At 40.9% G+C, this 22,099-nt stretch overlaps 1 protein-coding gene across 4 annotated transcripts in view; it reads left to right on the top strand.

Moving 5' to 3' along the window:
• Positions 1–22,099, top strand: part of myripb (myosin VIIA and Rab interacting protein b) — a 226,526-nt gene that overhangs the window by 62,535 nt on the left and 141,892 nt on the right. For all 4 annotated transcript variants that reach the window (XM_057824332.1, XM_057824331.1, XM_057824333.1 and 1 more), the window contains exon 3: positions 17,988–18,209. In XM_057824332.1, coding sequence (XP_057680315.1) covers positions 17,988–18,209 — 222 coding nt within the window. The remainder of the gene's footprint in view (positions 1–17,987; positions 18,210–22,099) is intronic.

The following is a 22,099-nucleotide window of genomic DNA, read 5'->3' as shown; positions in this document are numbered from 1 at the left end:
ACTGTCACATAGCACTCATACTTTGAGCTTCCCCTCATTGAAAGACCAGCATCAAGCAAATCTTTCTGCAGTATCCAACCCTAATACCTCAAATCTTTTCAATAAAATAAATAAATAAGAATAATCCCAGAATTTTCCACTCATTGTGCGTCTTGAATCCCAAAGACTGCACAACATTAATGCAGCCATCACAGGGATGAGATGAACAAATTAAATTGGGAGCCCGTTCTCTCTCTCAAGTAATTTAGGGGTCAAAACATTATTATCCAAATGCAAGGCATAATCCCTTCTTCTCGAAATGATTTCACCTTGCTGAGATTGCACATTATTTTCTTCTAGCTCCTTATCGCTCATTTTTCCATGGGATAATTTCTATGCCAGGCGGGTTACTCTGATTGGAAAAGCTTATCAGCAGAACACACATTTGATTAGAATTGTTTCCCTAAAGTGAGGGCTCAATTTTTGGACTGGGTTTGCCTGAGAAAAAGTCCCATGTTTAAAGAATGCATTTTCTGTAGTAGTTCAAAAGTAATATACTGATGGATTTTTGAGAAATTGGAAAAGTTTTGGGTTTTATTTTTGTATTTTTAGTGAGCAGAATATAAATTACGGTTGTGTTTATAGCAACAGTGAAACACTGACAAGTCGCTGAAAGGCAATTAACCAAGTTTGCTACTAATGTAGGAGCTAAAACTTTTGACTTTATATGCCTTAATGAGCTGGCCTATTAGTAACCCCAGGGCTTTTGGTTGCCGTGTTGATCTAAGTGTTGTTATTTATATATTAAAAATTTTCATAGCCTCCAGCTTTATGGTCCTTGGATTAAAAACACTTGACAAACATTCCCAAGGTTGTCACGAGGTCTCATCCTCGTTAGTTTCCTGTATCTAGACATTTAAAAGGATCCTCGGACTTAGACTTGAAGGCTCTAATAAGCTAAAATTGTTGTCTTTTCCTAAAATGTTATTACTAGGGTTGTTCCGATCATGTTTTTTTGCTCCCGATCTGATCCCGATAGTTTTAGTTTGAGTATCTGCCGATCCCGATATTTCCCGATCCGATTGCTTTTTTTTTTTGTGCTCCCAATTCAATTCGCATCATTCCTGATAATTTTTCCCGATCATATACATTTTGGCAATGCATTGAGGAAAAAAATGAATAAAACTCGGACGAATATATACATTCAACATACAGTACATAAGTACTGTAGAAAATGATCAACTTGTACCTTTCTTCCCCACATTGCCTCCCACGTTATTTTAATTGCTGAGAGAGGTATTGTAAGGCTTTAGCCACATAAAAAAATGGCTCCAAAGGCTGTCAAAATTCTCTCTACTCATTATACGCTGCCTTTTAGCGCTATCTATAGGAGAAACGGCATCTTTATAGATTGAACGCGACAATGCGTGAGTGGGTCGTGCAGCGCATGCGTTAATTATTTAACGTGATTAATTTTTTAAAATTAATTACCGCCGTTAACGCAATAAATTTGATAGCCCTACTTTAAGCCAAAACTACTCTGGATGAGTGTAAGACATTTTGTCTGTAACGTTAAGTACAATTAGAAAACGATTTGAATAAAAAAATATATATATTTAAAAAAAGGCAAGTCCGATATTTTTTTGACGATTCCGATACTTCATAATGACGTGATCGGGACATCTTTAGTTATTACAAACACATACGTATATTGTTGCCATTTATTTAAAAAGCTACAATGGTATGAAAAAATATCTGAACCTTTTGGAATTTCTCACATTTCTGCATAAAAGCATTATCAAATGTGATCTTTGTCAAAATCACACAGATGAAAATACAGTGTCTACTTTATCTAAAACCACCCAAACTTTTATAGGTTTTCATATTTTAATGAGGATGGCATGCAAACAATCACAAAAGAGGGAAAATAAGCTAACCCTCTGCCTAAGGAGACTTAAAGAGCAATTGAAAACAATTTTTACCACACAATATTAAGTCATTTGTGTGCCCAATCACTGATGAGTGGTTTAAGCCTGCTCTGCCCACTATAAAACACACAGCTGGTAAGAATTGTCTTGATGAAACGCATTGTCTGATGTGCATCATGGCTTGGTCAAAAGAGCGGTCTGAAGACCTGCGATCAAGGATTGTTGATTTGTATAAATCTGGGAAAGGATACAAAACCATCTCTAAAAGTCTGGATGTCCATCAATCGACAGTCAGAGAAGTTGTCTACAAATGGAGGGAGTCTGGCACTGTTGCTTCTCTCTCAAGGAGTGGCCGTGCACCAAAGATGACGCCAAGAGTTCAGTGCAGAATACTCAAGAGAGGTAAAAAAAAAAAACCCTAGAGTGTCTGCTAAAGATTTACAGAAATCACTGACACAGTCCAATATCTCTGTGCACACATCAACTATATGTAAAACTATGACCAAGAATGGTGTTCATGGGAGGACTCCACGGAGGAAGCCACTTCTGTCTAAAAAAAAAACCCCTTGTTGCTTGTTTAATGTTAGCAAAAAGGCACTTGGACACCCCACAGAATTTTTGGCAAGATATTGTGTGGGCTGATGAAACCAAACAAGAATTGTTTGGGAGTAACACACAACTTCATGTGTGGAGGAAAAATGGAACAGCTCACCAACATCAACACCTCATCCCCACCGTGAAGCATGGTGGAGGGAACATGGGGCTGTTTTGCTGCCTCAGGGCCTGGACAACTTGCAATTATTATTGGAAAAATGAATTCAAAAGTTTATCAGGGTGTTTTGCAGGAAAACCTGAAGACAGTTGAAGCTAAAAAGAGGATGGATGCTGCAATAAGACAATGATCTGAAACACAGAAGTAAATCAACTTCAGAATGGTTTCAGAAGAACAAAATACACGTTCTGGAGTGGCCAAGTCAAAGTCCAGACTTGAACCCCATTGAGATGCTGTGGCATGACCTAAAGACAGCAATTCATGCCAGACATTCCAGGAATCTGACGGAACGACAGTAGTTTTGTTTTCTTGAGTGGCCAAGTCAAAGTCCAGAAAATCTGAGATATCAAAGGACTGATCTCCATCTGGGGCAAACTAGACTACCTCAAAACTCAAATGAGATTTTTTTGCATGTCAGTTTTCATGTCAGTGTCCCCCTAAAGTGATAGCTCCCCGTTTTTTTTTTTGTTTTTTTTTTATATAAAGGGACTTGCACTCTGAAACCACCTTATCGCATTACCATAATGCGTACAATGCAAACAATGATCCAAATAAGGGACGGTTAGCTTGACTTCGTTTTTCACTGTGGAGGCTGGCCTAACCGCAGTATTTTTGTAGGTTAGTTTAATTTCATGCTAACTGTGATGCAGGTCGGACTTTCAGTAGCAAAATTAGTGTTGTTTCCCCCCACCTTCACAAAATTGACGTCTTTTTACATTGCTTAAAGTCGCTGCTGCTGGCCAAAAACTTAATATCCCTCCTCTTCGACATGAACTGTTCGGTGCTGTGTGTGGGTGTGGTGTGTGTGTGTGTGTGTGTCTGTGTGGCGGGGGGTCAAGTCATCAGCCGATCAAACGTGCGTTTGAGGGTGAAAAAATGAACGGGCACATTCAGCAAGTGAAAAAGGATATAAGTCTGATCATAATGAAAATAATTCATTTAATAATGGTAGGGTCTATTCTATCCTTACAACATATGGGAAGACAATCTAAATGACCTATATAACTGAAGTCATTTCAGTATATAATGCAAAAGAAGGTTGCTTAAAAGTTGGTGGGGACAATTTGAGCATCCTGAAAAATTGCTAGTGCAATTGCAAACCTACGCCCTTGTTTTGTAGAATATCGTAGAATGATTTCCTGACCCATGTATCGATAATTATTGTATCACCATATCGTGAGATCGTTATCGTGAGCCTTGTATCGCAGACCATATCAACCTAGTGTTTAATGCATCCCTAGGCTTGTGCTGCCTTTCAAAATGTCCTTAGTTGACACCATGCGTGTTCACACACAGACGCTCATATTTATACATCTTTTTTCCAGTGTCTTCACAAAGCTCCCATATGGCTCACTTTGCTATAAAGCCTGCAGGATGAGTTATGATTCATAGACTGTATAGCAGTTATGGAGGAATATGTGTTAACTATGTGACGTTAAGTGTTGAAAACCGTTGATGAAATGTGTTACGTTTTGACATGCTGAATGAGGTTTAGGTGTATCTAGCATGAGTGTGGTCACCTTGAACTTGGAGATATCCATGAAAGAAGAGGAAGGAAAATATGAGCCAATATAAAATAATTAGCTCTTTATTCATGCAGCGCATGAATCAACAACATGGAGACCAAAGCAAAAAGTCAATGCGATTAATTATGTATATTGTAGAAATTAGCCACATTTCCTTTCTGCTCACAAAGTTACAACTTCAACTTTTTCAGCTCGAGGTGAGAGAAGGTTCAGGCTGATGCAACGATGATATTGTGTTGTGTGACCCAAAATTGCAGGAAAAACACTTGACATCTTTTCTACTATCATTTGAATAAGTTTTGCATTGATTTTAACGCTGAGCGTGTTTTCTTATCATTAGTTGTATTCTAACCCGTTGAATCGGATGCCTTTGGTCACAACGATCTAATGAATAATACAAGATAAAAGTAAAATTGTTGTTATTTTTAGTAGGGTTGTTCCGATCATGTTTTTTGCTCCCGATCCGATCCCGATCGTTTTAGTTTGAGTATCTGCCGATCCCGATATTTCCCGATCTGATTGCTTTTTTTGGCTCCCGATTCAATTCCAATCATTCCCGATAATTTTTCCCCGATCATAGACATTTTGGCAATGCATTAAGAAAAACTTGAATAAAACTCAGACGAATATATACATTCAACATACAGTACATAAGTACTGTATTTGTTTATTATGACAATAAATCCTCAAGATGGCATTTACATTGTTAACGTTCTTTCTGTGAGAGGGATCCACGGATAGAAAGACTTGTGACTTTGTAAATTGTGACTAAATATTGCCATCTAGTGTATTTGTTGAGCTTTCAGTAAATAATACTGAATGGCATGCCCAAATGCATGATGGGAAAGTTGAACCAGGATGGGGAAGTAAAACCATGACTGTGAGTCGTGCTAACAATGGATATATCGTCTCTGCTTTGGGAAATAAGGTGTAAAGACAAAGATAATTGCCACCTTGCTTCCCCACATTGCTTCACATGACAGTGCTAATCATAGGGAGAGGGTTTCCAAGGTTTAAGTCAGAAGAGGACTGGTTCCAAAGGCTGCCACATTTCACTCTACTCATAAAGTACTGCCTTTTATCTCTCTACTAGACAAAATTGCGTCACAACAGATTGAACGCGACAATGAATGAAATGGTCGTGCTGCGCAGATATTAATAGCCTTAAATAATTTAACGTGATACATTATTCAATTAATTATTTGCCGCCGTCATCGGGATAATTTTGATAATCCTACATTAAACCTAAACTAAAGACTCTGGATGAGTGTAAACATATTATGTCTGTAACGTCAAATACAATTAGAAAACGATTTAATTAAAATATATATATATATTTAAAAAAGGCATGGCCGATATTGTTTTGCCGATTCCGATACTTTGAAAATGACGTGATCGGACCCGATCGATCGGGACCTGCCTGACTGGTTTGGCCCTTCCTAAGTCAAGCTACTTTCAAAACCTGCCTGACTAGTTTGGCCCTTCCTAAGTCAAGCTACTTACTCTTTACTTGCAAATTCAGCCATTAGCTCAGGAGGGGGTTGGGTGAAACCTTCCTTGCAAACCTGCCTAACTGGTTATCTGAAAATAATCTTATTTCAAGAAATCTGAGTAAAATTTACTTAAAGCACTGGCAGATAATTTACTTATTTCTAGTCGATTGAAAACAAGGTAATTTAGTCCACTGCCAATTAAACGTGCGTTTGAGGGGAAAAAATGGTGTCAGTGTAAGTCTGAACATAAGGAAAGTACCGTAAATTCCGGACTATAAGCTGCTACTTTTTTCCCTCCCTCAGTATCCTGCGGCTTATAATCCAGCGTGGCTTATTTGTTGATTTATTTGGGTTAATAGGTAACACTTTATTTGAGAGCGGCGTCATAAAACCGTCATAATTATAACGCTATCAAGGGCATTAATGAATGCTTATGACAGATGTCATTGTCATCCGGAAAACTATGTCATTTATGTACAGCTCGGATCTTTTAAATCCATTCAAAAGTGAGATCATTTGCCGATGACACAAAATGACTTCTGTCATAAGGATTAATGCTCACAGCAGTGTCATGTCATAATTATTATAGTCTTATGGCACGACTGTCAAATAAAATGTTACCAAATACCATGACTAAAAATTAATGAAACAACTGGAACAGCAACTGAAGAAATAATTGGCACATGAATTTTGATTGTTATTTACACTGCAATGCATGCTAGGAGGCATGTTGGACAACAACATTGTTGACGGCAGGTGGCAGCAGAGGTCGACTGTCTCTCCAAGGGAGCAGTGATGTCCAAATGAAGCTTCTTGAAGCAATGGTGGTTCATTTGGTCTTATGACCGTCATAATTATGACATGACACTATCATGGGCATTACTGAATGCTTATGACAGATGTCATTAAGTGTCATCCGGCAAACTATGTCACTATCTCCATTTATGTTCAGCTTGGATCTTTTACATCCATTCAAAAGTGAGATAATTTGCCGGATAACACTAAATGCCATCTGGTATAAGCATTCATTAATTGTCATAACAGTGTCATGTCATAATTATGATTGTCTAATGACAGTTTTATGGGGCCACTTTCAAATAAAGAGTTACCAAATACCGTCTCTAGCAATAAATGAAACTGAAACTGTAACTGAAGAAATAATTTGCAGAGAACATGAATTTTGATTATTATTTACATCTGTAGTGCTGCAATGCATGCTAGGAGGCATGTTGGACGACAACAGTGTTGATAGCAGATGGAGCAGTGATGGGCAAATGAATCTTCTCGAAGCAATGGTTGAAAGCTTCATGGTGGTTCATTTGGTCTTATGACAGTCTTACGGTGCCGCTGTCAAATAAAGTGTTACCGGTTACTATCTTTTGGTGTAAATATTCCATAATACAGTGAGGAGTGCTGTGGCTTATAGTCCAGTGCAGCTTATCTGTGAACAAATGCTGTTTTTGTGTCAAATTTAGTGGGTGCGGCTTATAGTCAGGTGCGCCTTATAGTCCAAAAATTATGATAATTCACTTAATAATGGTAGGGTAAATTCTGTCCTTACAAAATATGTGAAGACAATCTCAATGACCTCTATAACTGAACTTTTTATATAATGCAAAAAGGTTGCTTAAATTTGGTGGGGACAATTTGAGCATCCTGAAAAGTTCCTAGTGTTATGTCCCTAACGTCCCTATGCAAACCTACGCCATTGGTCCATTAACAGAAGTACTATTATTGTTGTGTTAATGTAGTACATATTAGGGCCAAATAAAAGGAAAAAGGACTACGAAATGTAAGTCATGCTATTGAAAAACAGTCGTATTATTACGTAGGGTAATGTAACTGTAATCAGCAACGCATTTTACGTACATGAACCGTAGCTGAGAGCTACGGCATTAGCCTGGCTCATGAAATATTTCAAATAGACCTTTGTTATGGTTCTTTTTGGGAAACAAAATGTGGAGAAAAAAAAAAAAGTCATGATATGATGCAATTTTGACGACATGGAGAGGCAGTCCGACTCCGATGCAGCCCACCACCGCAGCTTCAAAAAAACCTAGGGGAAACACTGATCAGACGATCCCAAAGTACTTCACAAACACACAATTGATCATATGAATTGTTTGTTATACTAAAAACAACTACTAATTATAAAATCACAAAATAGCAGAGTACTAAAAATGATAAAGAAATCAACTTTTTTCTCATTTACTACCATTTACAGTCATAGATGTCAAATTAATTTCACCTATGATGGCTGGCATTGAGTGATCATGTTTCACTGCCATTGACAGCAATAGGCATCCTATCTAACATGACTGGGGGGCAGTATGTGCATTATGTCACTCCCCCTATCTGTCATTATGTTGTAATGTGTGCATCATAGGATCAATCTGTACTGTTTGGCGTGAAGCTCTATTACAGTTAAAACAGTAAAACAAATATACGCCATTGTACAAAAAACATATTCCATAATACTGTATGTATCGTGTATTATTCCCTATATACAGTACTAGATTTTGTAGGAAATCAGTGTATAAAGATAGGTTACTGAATATTAGCTCGACCTCTCCGTCGGCTTTCGTGAAAACTGGCTTGCTAATTATTTTTTAACTGGTTATACTTGCCAACGTTCATAAAAAGCAGTGAGAAAAGCAGCATGAAAATATTATTGAAATGGATTGGGCACTTAAGAACCCTCTCATTTGGAGCCTCTTTAGGGTATTTTTATAATACGACTCTCTGTGCAGGGACAACAAGAAATTGTCTGCGCTTTTGCCGCAGGTTCACACGGCAAATTAAAGCAACGTGTTGAAATTGCTCCAAATAGGCTTTTGGAGAGCTCACAATCAATTCACAATTGCAAAGTGCGTTATTTTCTCCGACTGTACCTCCAAGTAGGTAGTATCCAACGACAATTGGAAACACACACAGCTACACACACTCAAAAATGCAGTAGACGCGTTAAAAGACTGGTAAATCCCATGTTTTAGCTCTTTGGAGCGCTAGCTGGACTGATACCAAATCCAAGTTCCAAACATGTTACTGTCCCACCGTGCCACCTCCATAATGTGAATTTTTTAAAAACAAAATTAACGTAGAAAAATATTTCTTTAATAAATGCTTATATCCACTCATGCTTTGACGCTCACATTGCTGGCCTTGGAGAGACATACGTTCATGACCCCTGCCGTAATGGAGGCCGAGCAGCAGATAATGAGATCCCTTAGGATACAAGAACGTGAATTTCGATGGTTAATGATACATTTAGCATTCAAAGATTAATTATATTATTTTAATCAAGTGTCAGATGTGTGTTTTTCATGTTTTTTTTTAATGTACAATTATTCATTCATTCAGAAGCAGCCTTGTGCACTCAGTGATGGATGTTGCATCTCCAACACAGCAATTATCTTGCTTCATTGATCATATTGTTGGAATTTTTGCATTTTTATCATGGAGGCTCACGTAATTAGCGGTATGAATTAAGGCACTTTGTAGAGCATAAACAAGAGAGTCAATTATGGTGTGTTGTTTATGACGTGTTGTGTAATGCAATCGTATAGCTACAATATCTATTAAAAAAAAATCAGCCTTTTTGAATAAGTGTTGAAATGAATGGAAGAGGCTAACTTAAATAATAATTTAGAAAAATCCTTACATTTCAGCAGAGGTGGGTAGAGTTGCAAAAAAATACTCAAGTAAGAGTAGTGTTACTTCAAAATAATATTTCTCAACTAAAAGTAAAAATAGTTAGCAAAAAATGTACTCAAGTACAAGTAAAGTATTCAGTGAAAAGAATACTCGAGAAAGGAGTAACATTGTGAGTTACTGCTTACAATGTTTGATTATCCATCCATCATCTGCCGCCTTATCTGGGGTCGGGACGCGGGGGCAGTAGCTTTAGCAGGGAAGCCCAGACTTCCCTCTCCCCAGCCACAAGCTCCTCGGGCGGGATCCCAGCCGAGAGACATAGTCTCTCCAGCGTGTCCTGGGTCGTCCCCGGGGCCTCCCGCCGGTGGGACATGCCAGAACACCTCTCCAGGGAGGTGTCCAGGACCTCCTTGAGTCATCACCTTATCGTGGTGGAGGGGTTTGCATGTCCCGGTGATCTCAGGATCTAGGTTGTATGGGGGTGTAGAAAGCATGGCTCAAAAGGACCCCTTATGATGAAAAATATTAATGGACTCAGGGGTCCCTTGCCCGGATGCGGGTTACCGGGGCCCCCTTTTGGAGCCAGGCCTGGGGGTGGGGCTCAAAGGCTAGCGTCTGGTTGCCGAGCCTGTACCCATGGGGCCTGGCTGGGTAAAGCCTGAAAAGGCAACGTGGGTCTGCTACCCATGGGCTCACCACCAGTGGGAGGGGCCAAAGTGCTCAGGTGCCTAGAGAGTTGGCAGGGGCCTTGGCGGTCCGACCCCTGGATACAGAAGCTAACTCTTTGGACGATATTTGTTTTTTTTGTTTGTTTTTCGTTTTTTAAATGGTATTTTTTTTCTCAGCACAAAGTTATCCATATGAAGTGTGATTACTATTCTGTACTATAACCAATTACATAACCACGTTCAGCTGAATACCAAAAAAATAACTGAATTCCGGCAAGAGAAAAAAAAGACAACTCAAGCATCCTTCTTCCAAAGAGCACAAGTGCCTTCTAGTGGAGGAAATAGTTCCTAGTTTGAATAGTTCCATCACAGTTCTTATTATGAAATTAAAACAATCATTTCTCCGGTTTTCCGCGGTCAATCGGTGCCAAATAAAAGCTGAGAGAGAGGTTAAATGCGTGCTTTTGAGTCATGTTGAAGGCAGCGCTCTATGTCAAATATTTATTTTTTGTTACGGTGCTTTAAAGACGCCACATGATTGGATAGGCAGGCGTGAACATTGAACGGCAAGCTTGAGTATGATTGGTATAATGGAGTGATTATTGTTGCAAAGTTGCTGTCACTGAGTAGCATTTGCGATCGCTACACAAAACTAACTAAATTACCCCCAAGAACGGTCAGAAACGTAGGACAACCAGAGGATATAATATATAAGAAAGACAGGGCTGGTTGTAAAGAATAGCTTTTTGAAACAGGAGGATGTCATTGTCAGTCGTGTCAATAAAAAAGCTAAGGCTATGCTTAGGTTGGCTCGTTTTTTTTTTTTTTTTTTGTCTTTTTCAGCCTTCGACACTCAAGCCATCTCTTTAACTGAACATTTTTATGTTCTTCCACATCTTTGCCAGTGAATTTGGCACCAGGCACTTCATTTTTGGTGAGAATTGGTAGGTTTAGCTCTGTAAATATCTCCTTCGTACACGATTTCCATTCATTTCCGTTTTCCGAAATTTCCAGGTTCGCGGTGAATCAGTAACAAGCACACTTTTGCAAAATAGACAATGTTTATTGATTAGAAAATGCACAATTAATGAAATTTATTGATTACAATCCCACAAGAGCATGCAAACAAGTATCAAAAACAAGCATAACAAATGGCAACGATGACGCTAGATTTGATTTTATCAATCCCAGAATCCCCGCGCGACCGTTACAGCAAAACCAAATGTCCCTTAGCAATGAAAATCGCTTACCGTGACAGATGAGCGGGAGCCAACGCTCCGGTAAGGCGGCGAAGGAACAAAGCCAGGGATCCGTACGTGACCCGCTGGCGGACTTCACGGGTCGCCCGAAAATGTCCGGTTTTTGTAGGGACGCGCCCTGCGGAGACGGAGAGGCCAACCTCCGTTTCCGAGCGGCACGGCCTGCCCAATGACAAACATTAAAGCTACTTTTGGTTCAGCCCCCTTGAAAAAGGGCTTTTCACATGGGACAAATGAGCTGTGCTGCAACAGATTCAACAAATGGTAAATATTATGGGTGCAAAACAAGTTATCTCGTGAGATTCCCTTCTAGCTATGGGATCCAGGCGTGTAATAGAATAATACTATGGTGCAAAAGAAGTCATCTCATGAGATTCCCTACTCAAGCGCGTCTCCTAAGTAGAACAAGGTGAAAAACAAAAGAAGTTGTTCACAGAAGCAATCATACATAAAAACAATAGATGTTGTTACAATATATGTCACAGAAGCAATCATACATCACAAAGGCATAATGTGCTAATGTTAAGGCATCAAATAATATTTTCCCCCATCAATTTCCTATTAGGGACAAACAGTGGCGTGTCCCCCCCTTAGCAACAGTAGCCAATGTCATGAATATTAATGAGCGGAAGTTACGTGTTGCTTCCGGCTACGCCATCGCGCTAACGCGGTTCTGGCGTTTTGGCTGGCGGGATTCCGGCAATCTGGCTAAATGCTAACACTAACCACCTCTGCAATTCAGTACCATGGACAGCATCCATGTCGTGAACACAGAAGACAACAAAATAAAGTAAAATTCAAATTCAATCAAAAGGGCAAACAAGGAAAACCAACCAAGCCATTTGAACTTGCACGCTCATGAGGCTTTAACTGGCTCTCGCATGATACAGTTGGTGTCAAAAGTTTACATACACTTGTGAAGAACATAATGTCATGGCTCTCTTGAGTTTCCAGTTATTTCTACAACTCTGATTTTTCTCTGATAGAGTGATTGGAACAGATACTTTTTTGTCACAAAAAACATTCGTGAAGTTTGGTTCTTTTATAACTTTATTATGGGTGAACAGAAAAAAGTGGTCAAATCTGCTGGGTCAAAAATATACATACAGCAGCGCTAATATTTTGTAACATGTCCCTTGGCCATATTCACTTCAATTAGGCGCTTTTGGTAGCCATCCACAAGCTTCTGGCAAGCTTCTGGTTGAATCTTTGACCACTCCTCTTGACAGAATTGGTGCAGTTCAGTTAAATTTGATGGCTTTCTGACATGGACTTGTTTCTTCAGCATTGTCCACAAGTTCTCAATGGGGTTTAAATCAGGACTTTGGGAAGGCCATTCGAAAACCTTAATTCTAGCCTGATTTAGCCATTCCGTTACCACTTTGATGTGTGTTTGGGGTCATTGTCCTGTTGGAACACCCAACTGCGCCCAAGACCCAGTCTTCGGGCTGATGACGTTAGGTTATCTTGAAGAATTTGAAGGTAATCCTCCTCCTTCATTATCCCATTTACTCGCTGTAAAGCACCAGTTCCATTGGCAGCGAAACAGCCCCACAGCATAATACTACCACCACCGTGCTTGACGGTAGGCATGGTGTACTTGGGTTAAAGGCCTCACCTTTTCTCCTCCAAACATATTGCTGGGCATTGTGGCCAAACAGCTCGATTTTTGTTTCTTCTGACCACAGAACTTTCCTCCAGAAGGTCTTATCTTTGTCCATGTGATCAGCAGCAAACTTCAGTCGAGCCTTAAGGTACCGCTTTTGGAGCAAGGGCTTCCTTCTTGCACGGCAGCCTCTCAGTCCATGGAGATGCAAAACACGCTTGACTGTGGACACTGACACCTGACCAATTTTCTCTCAGCAGCAGGTGATAGCTTGCGTTTTCTTCCTGGTCGTGGCAGTGACAAAACAGTGCCATGCACTTCATACTTACAAACAATTGTTTGCACTGCTGCTCTTGGGACCTGCAACTGGTTTGAAATGGCTCCAAGTGACTTTCCTGACTTGTTCAAGTCAATGATTCGCTTTTTCAGATCCATGTATGTATATTTTTGACCCAGCAGATTTGATCACTTTTTTCTGTTAACCCATAATAGTCATAAAAGAACCAAACTTCATGAATCTTTTTTGTGACAAAGAAGTATCTGTTCCAATCACTCTATCGGAGAAAAATCAGAGTTGTAGAAATAACTGGAAACTCAAGAGAGCCATGACATTATGTTCTTCACAAGTGTATGTAAACTTTTGACCACAACTGTAGCTTTTAAGCCAGTGAACAAAGTTCATGCGCGACAATAGACACTGCCACCATTACTTCATTTTGTCTATTGAAAACGCTCTATCTGCTTTAATGACCTTTCATAAATATTTCAAACTGCACGGATGTTAGCAATGGTTGACCATGTTAATAGGCAAACGTGCATGTCTGATGTGACAACATAATATTTTATATGAGAATCTGCTTTATAGTTGCTGCAAATGATGGCAAAGTCCTTTCTTGCCCTTTAAAATGCAGACGTGCTCATGTACATGTTACTATTTTTTATCATGTATGTTGGTACAGTATGTTCTCACCCCCACGCCTGCTGACACAGTTCACGAAACGGCTTTCTCATCTTCTTAATATTCGGCATCTAATGACGCATAAGAAAAGCAATCAGTGCGTCGGGGCGGGTGCTGTCGAGGTGTAAGCCTTTATAATTTATTGAAGATTGCAGCTCCCCCGAACCACCCCCAAACACATGCACGCACTATCAGTTGAGTGGCTGAATGGCATAACAATCCCTGTCTTTAACATCCCAGTTTATGCGGTTACATGTTTAAAGAAAAAAGGCATTTTAACCTTTAACTAAAACACTTTCACCCCTCCATCCAATGTTCATTTAATACATTGACTTCAACACAAGCACAATAAATATTGATTAGTTTTACAGATGAATATAATTGCTGAGCATGGACACAGAAAAAAACGGTATTAAGTTTCTAAAGCTCCAGTTTGATAGTACAACCTAGTATTAAGGCCAAATAGAGAAAAAAAAATAACGAGATTAAAGTGCATCTGACACAAGAAAGCATGTTTATTTAATATTACATGCAGTATTTTATGCTCCTGAATGAAAGGGACCACTTGGATGTGTGTGGAAGTGATATACCCTTACTGGCCACTTTATTAGGTACACCTATCCAACTGCTCGTTAACACTTAATTTCTAATCAGCCAATCACATGGCGGCAACTCAGTGCATTTAGGCATGTAGACATGGTTTAAGACAATCTCCTGCAGTTCAAACCGAGCATCAGTATGGGGAAGAAAGGTGATTTGAGTGACTTTGAACGTGGCATGGTTGTTGGTGCCAGAAGGGCTGGTCTGAGTATTTCAGAAACTGCTGATCTACTGGGATTTTCACGCACAACCATCTCTAGGGTTTACAGAGAATGGTCCAAAAAAGAAAAAATATCCAGTGAGCGGCAGTTCTGTGGGCGGAAATGCCTTGTTGATTCCAGAGGTCAGAGGAGAATGGCCAGACTGGTTCGAGCAGATAGAAAGGCAACAGTGACTCAAATAACCACCCGTTACAACCAAGGTAGGCAGAAGAGCATCTCTGAATGCACAGTACGTCGAACTTTGAGGCAGATGGGCTACAGCAGCAGAAGACCACGCCGGGTGCCACTCCTTTTAGCTAAGAACAGGAAACTGAGGCTACAATTTGCACAAGCTCATCGAAATTGGACAATAGAAGGTTGGAAAAACATTGCCTGGTTTGATGAGTCTCGATTTCTGCTGCGACATTCGGAAGCAAGGGTCAGAATTTGGCGTCAACAACATGAAAGCATGGATCCATCCTGCCTTGTATCAACTGTTCAGGCTTGGTGGTGGTGGTGTGGGGAATATTTTCTTGGCACTCTTTGGGCCCCTTGGTACCAATTGAGCATCGTTGGAAGGCCACAGCCTACCTGAGTATTGTTGCTGACCATGTCCATCCCTTTATGACCACAATGTACCCAACTTCTGATGGCTACTTTCAGCAGGATAATGTGCCATGTCATAAAGCTGGAATCATCTCAGACTGGTTTCTTGAACATGACGATGAGTTCACTGTACTCAAATGGCCTCCATAGTCACCAGATCTCAATCCAATAGAGCATCTTTGGGATGTGGTGGAACGGGAGATTCGCTCATGGATGTGCAGCGGACAAATCTGCACCAACTGTGTGATGCCGTCATGTCAATATGGACCAAACTCTCTGAGGAGTGCTTCCAGCACCTTGTTGAATCTATGCCACGAAGAATTGAAGCAGTTCTGAAGGCAAAAGTGGGTCCAACCAGTTACTAGCATGGTGTACCTAATAAAGTGGCCGGTGAATGTATATTTATTCAACTTTTTGAATTCCATGAAAATGAGTGACTTCAGGTTTGAGGCAAACGTGACTTCAGTGAATGAGATCATCTCCACTATACGGTCATACTATTGTATGCGGAAGGACTGCAGATTCAGCTGATTTTGTGGATTAATTTGTTTATTTTTCGCGTCACGCCAGCCCAATGTGCTGCAGGCTTTTATTGCTACACCAGGGAGAGTGGCGTGAGTCTTTTTGGGTTTCCAAAAGATTCATCAACATTACAAATTTTGAAAAAAGATTTTGGAATTTTTTGTCTTTTTGGGTCCAAAATTTGGATTATAATTGGTCAGTGAAGAAAACAACAGTTTGGACATGGAGTTCAAGGTGTCCTGAAAAAAGGGACCCAACTTGGCCATTGTAAACAATTTTTTCTTTGAAATATAAAGGCAACATCAAATGCATGCAAATTCGGCCAAAATAGGCTTAGGTCAGGGGTGTCAAAAACTTTTTGCATAGGGGGCCAGATTTGGTGTGGTAAGAATGTGGGGGGCCGACCTTGACTGACGTCCTTTACGTATGTTACGTGCCAAAGACGGCTCGCGAAGGGCGTAACATAAAACAATCCACACAAATGTACAAGTGGACACAAATTTATTTACAGAACAATCAAACTCGCAATGAATATATACAGAATGTCGACGAAGCGTGACTTCAGGGTAAGCCCAGGCCAAAACAACAAACAAAAGGAGCTACACTTAAACCCCACCCGCTAGCTAAACCCTGATCATGTAAAAGGAACAAAGAAAAGACAGCGTCTAACCTAACTTCCTACTCTATACAAAACAGGAGAAAACGGGTTGAACAGAAATGGCGACTTACCCTTACTTGCTTCAGTGCTCCTGTTTTCCAGTGGTGAACAAAAACGATCCAATAACGAATAAACACAAAAGACCTCACCGAAAAAGCTGGAGTGTATCAAACTAGCGATCAAATGCAAACGAGCGTGAATGGCGAGCAAATAGCTGGCGAGGAGGACCGCGGCAGAATACTGTCAAATGCGACCTCCTAGAGCGTTGACAGCGGCAGGTTTAAGAAGCTTGGCGCCTTTTTCCGTGGCCAATCAGCGGTGGTGATGTCGTCGGTCCGTCCTGCGTCGATCAGCTGTCGTCACAGTGGGAGGGGAAGCAGCCAGCTGGTGGAGGCGACGATCAGCTGACTGGAAGAACCTCAGAAAATTAACTATTAAACGGCCAGGGGCCGTCACAACGTAGAACAATATGTTTAAGCAAATTTATGCCATTCTGTGTGTCACATTTGCTTTATTATTATTATTTTTATTTAATAATTTCAAGAATCTCGCAACTAGCCTTTGTGGCGTTCGATTCTCCGGATATTGCTGCTGTGAAATTAAACTAGCTTCAAGTTGCTTCTGTTTCTCACTGCGTATCTTCCCTGTAATCTTGTCGTACATGTCAGCTTGTCTTGTTTGGTAATATTGCCTCACATTAAACTCTTTAAAAACAGCGACTGTCTCTTTGCAAATGAGGCAGACACAGTTGTTGTGCATTTTAGTGAGGAAATAGTCCAATTTCCACCTATCCATGAAGCGTCGGCCGTCGCAGTCAACTTTTTGTTGTTGTTGATTGTTGCCATTTTAGAAAATTGGAAGTCAAGCGTCACACGGGGTCACGTTGCTTAGAGTGCTGCTGCCATATAGTGGGTAAATGAGGAGCAGCATTTAATGTGTAAGCTACTTCATATGCTGGTAGCAGTACTGCTGACCAATTTATTAAGTCATTAAGACATTATTGATCTTATGACAGAGGCTGGGGGCCGGATGAAATTTGTCCACGGGCCGCATTTGGCTCCCGGGCCGCACTTTTGGACATGTCTGGTTTAGGTGTTAAAGGGTTAATCTCATAGTCCTTTTTTTTTTCTTTATTTGGCCCGAATATTCCGTTGTATAATATCTTCATTTTAGCCCCCCCCCAACTCAGTGCCGTTAATCACTCGAAATGTGAGTGTTTCATTCCAGGCTACTTTGTGCAAATGACCTTCAAAGCAGCATTATTTATGCCCTTTTAATATCATTCTCTCATGCTGCCTATGTAATTGATTGAGGTGGCTCATTCTACTGTATGAAGATGCACCGACTGCAGAGGGCAAACACAGCATGACGGGGTCTTTCAAACGAAAATGTCAAAGGGAAAAAAGATGTATAAATGCTGCCTACTGCCCCCTTGTTTATGCATTTATAAAATGTTGATTATTCCACATCGCGGTCATATTCTACCACTTGACCAGATGCTCTCATCCCTCCCCCCGCTCTCATTCTCTCTCTCTCTCGTTCCCTCGCTCAACTCTAGTGAGATGAAGCAAGAGCTGGCGGAAGAAGGCAGCAGATGCTCCATCCTCTCCAAGCAGCACCGTTTCAACGAGCACTGCTGCATCCGATGCTGCGCGCCCTTCACTTTCCTGCTCAACCCCAAGCGCGAGTGCTTGGATTGCCAGTACAACGTGTGCAAGGCTTGCTGTATCTACAACAAGAAGGACAAAGCCTGGCTGTGCTCCGCGTGTCAGAAGGGCAGGTTAGTACTCGTGAACGCACGCTGCCGAGCAGAGATTTGGTGGGAGAGTGAATGGGATTTGTGTAACTAGAGCGCGAATATAGGTATTGGTGTATGGATAGAGGGATGGTGAAAGAAGGTGATGTCGTGTAGTAAAAATGAGTTACTATATGGGTGACTTCAAGCTTGTCATTTTTTATGCTGTGACTTTTTTTTCTGCCCAAAAAGGATGAAATGAGATGTGAATGGGATATTTAGAATCAGATATTTTGTCTCTGTAAACGCAGTTTACACTTTAAAGATGCTAATATTTGCTTTTTGTACATATCTGCATTGCCTTTGGGTATTAGTGCCCCCACTTCTCACTGGATGAATAGGATTTTTCCATTGGCAGGGAGGGGTGCTGGAAGTACTGTTGCATCAAAGTGGGGAGATTCATATGTTAATAGCATTTACGGATGTCAAATTGGAGAGGTCACATGTGCAGGATGCTGTCCAAAAATGTGTCGCCCCTCCACTTGGCCCTATTTTCTCAATTTCTTTCCCCAGCCCCTGACACTGCCTCTTTTTAACTTTCATTGATTTTTCCTTGTACCGAGGTAGCTCGGTTGCCCTTGTGCTGGTATGAGACACGAGGGAGATGTCAGAGAAAAAGGTATACGAAGGAGGTGGGCAAGGTTTGGTCTCGCCCCTCGCATACGCCTTCATTGACATGTGTGAGCGACGAGCTTCCCAGGGGCTCAAATGTTCTCATTAGGGGTTTAGACTCCATCACAGATGGGCCTGATGTCACAACAGTGGCATCGACCAGCATCATGTAAACGTAGCTCTTATCATTAGCGCATTAAGCAGCTTTAAATCCGCTCTTAGCATGAATTACTCTGCCCGGGTGGTGTTGTGTCATCGGAAACGACGGTTTACAGCTTGTACGGAAGTTGTAGTGGTGAAAGTATTTACAGTAGGGCAAATAAGTATTTAGTCAACCACCAATTGTGCAAGTTCTCCGACTTGAAAAGATCAGAGAGGCCTGTAATTGTCAACATGGGTAAACCTCAACCATGAGAGACAGAATGTTGAAAAAAAAAACAGAAAATCTCATTGTTTGATTTTTTTTAAAGGATTTATTTCCAAATTAGAGTGGACAATAAGTATTTGGTCACCTACAAAGAAGCAAGATTTCTGGCTGTCAAAGAGGTCTAACTTCTTCTAACGAGGCTCCACTCGTTACCTGTATTAATGGCACCTGTTTCAACTCATTATCGGTATAAAAGACACTTATCCACAACCTCAGTCAGTCACACTCCAAACTCCACTATGGCCAATACCAAAGAGCTGTCGTAGGACACCAGAGACAAAATTGTAGACCTGCACCAGGCTCCCTCGATCTGGGGCTCCATGCAAGTTTCACCCCATGGCGTCAAAATGATAACAACAACGGATAGCAAAAATCCCAGAACCACACGGGGGGACCTAGTGAATGACCTACAGAGAGCTGGGACCACAGTAACAAAGGCTACTATCAGCAACACAATGCGCCGCCAGGGACTCAAATCCTGCACTGCCAGACGTGTCCCCCTGCGGAAGACAGTACACGTCCAGGCCCGTCTGCAGTTTGCTAGAGAGCATTTGGATGATCCAGAAGAGGACTGGGAGAATGTGTCATGGTCAGATGAAACCAAAATAGAACTTTTTGGTAGAAACACAGGTTCTCGTGTTTGGAGGCGAAAGAATACTGAATTGCTTCCGAAGAACACCACACCCACTGTAAAGCATGGGGGTTGAAACCTGTAAAGGAAAGAATGAATGGCCACATATCGAGAGATTTTGAGTAAAGATCTCCTTCCATCAGCAAGTGCATTGAAGATGAGACGTGGCTGGGTCTTTCAGCATGACAATGATCTCAAACACACAGCCAGGGCAACAAAGCAGTGCCTTCGTAAGAAGCATTTAAAGGTCCTGGAGTGGCCTAGCCAGTCTCCAGATCTCAACCCCATAGAAAATCTGTGGAGGGATTTGAAAGTCCGTGTTGCCCAACGACAGCCCCAAAACATACTGCTCTAGAGGAGATCTGCATGGGGTAATGGGCCAAAATACCAGCAACAGTGTGTGAAAAGCTTGTGAAGAGTTACAAAAAACGTTTGGCCTCCGTTATTGCCAACGAAGGGTACATAACAAAGTATTGAGATGAACTTTTGGTATTGACCAAATACTTATTTTCCACCATGATTTGCAAAAAAATTCTTTAAAAATCAAACAATGTGATTTTTTTTTCCCACATTCTGTCTCTCATGGTTGAGGTTTACCTATGTTGACAATTACAGGCTTCTCTAATATTTTCAAGTGGGAGAACTTGCACAATTAGTGGTTGACTAAATACTTATTTGCCCCACTGTTGATTAGCATAGTTTCAGAAAGATGACCGGAATTAGTGTTTAATTATGTAAGGGAGTTCCAAAAAATCGATTATTAGCTGCATCGCGATTTGACAGGTGACAATTCCATTACGATCCATAAAAGTTCAAAAATGATGATTTTCTCTAATAACTTTATGACAGCACCTGTTGGCGAACGAAAGCCAAGACACGTCTGCCGCGCGGACACCTTTAACTGACGCACGCACAACGTTATAATGGATGCTGTTGGTTACTGAGCGAGAGATTTACTCCTCTTCAAAAGATAATAAATTTATTTTAAAATAAATAAATTTGTGTATGAGACAGGCAGGGACCCGTCGGTCGCGCTTCTGTGCGCGAGTTGTTTTTCAGAGCGAGAGGGGACGAGAGACAGTTTGTCGCTGCTTGCCTCTCAGATGTCCAGCAGTAGTTTCAAGTCATGTCAGTTGAAAAATGTCCTGAGTGTGTTGCTAAAGCCCGTGTGCGTCTTTAAGAGGTAAACACACGAACCCTCTTGTACTTTCTAGCCCTCATTGTTGTTGTTTTTGAGATGTTAACAGTTAGCGCCGAGCGCTAAGCTAATTAGCGAATTCGCTAACGTGTATTTCATATGCGGAACTTGTAAAACCATGATTAAGTACAGCGGTAACACTACAAACATGCAAAATAGTACAGAAATCTGTGAAAACAAAGTATATTGGTTTAAAGAAGTGTTATTTCTAAAGACACTTTTTTCCCCAGAAAATGTGGAATTCATTCCACCTGTGTAAATTTTACTGTACTGTTGAGAGAAATAAGTACTGCCTTTGAAATAGCTAATGTTTTTGTACCTTCTTGTGAAAAAAATAAATAAAATAAAAATAAAAAAACAGCTTCAGGGCAGCTTTTTGTTGTATGAATAGAATAGAACTTTCTTGTCAGCAAGAACATTGTCAACATTGCAATTTGACGTGGCAATCCAGTATAAAAATATATATTGAAATAATTTTTAAAAAATAGAAAATACACGCCAACAAGCTGTTTGGGAGGCATGCATGGAGAAAACCTTTCCTCACTCACAATCATAAACGCAAACGTCTGGAGTTCGCCAAGCGGTATTGGGGCTTCAGCTGTGACCGTGTGCTTTGGCCAGATGAGACCAAGTTTGAGCTTTTTGGCAACAAACACTCTAAGTGGGTCTGGCGTGCCACGAAAGATGCGCATGCTGAAAAGCACCTCATACCCACTGTGAAGTATGGGGGTGGGTCAGTGATGCTGTGGGGGTGTTTCGCTTCCAAAGGCCCTGGGAACCTTGTTAGGGTGCATGGCATCATGAAAGCTTTGAAATACCAGGACATTTTAAATCAAAATCTGTTGCCCTCTCCCCGAAAGCTGAAGATGGGTCGTCACTGGGTCTTTCAGCAAGACAATGACCCTAAACATATGACCAAATCTCCACAGAAATGGTTCACCAGACACAAAATCAAGCTCCTCCCATGGCCATCTCAGTCCCCAGACCTTGTTTTGTTGGCAAAGTAC

The sequence above is a fragment of the Corythoichthys intestinalis genome, chromosome 20 (assembly GCF_030265065.1).
Source record: "Corythoichthys intestinalis isolate RoL2023-P3 chromosome 20, ASM3026506v1, whole genome shotgun sequence".
NCBI lineage: Eukaryota > Metazoa > Chordata > Actinopteri > Syngnathiformes > Syngnathidae > Corythoichthys > Corythoichthys intestinalis.
Note: the sequence above shows the minus strand (reverse complement) of the source record. Positions and strands in the feature narration are given on the sequence as shown.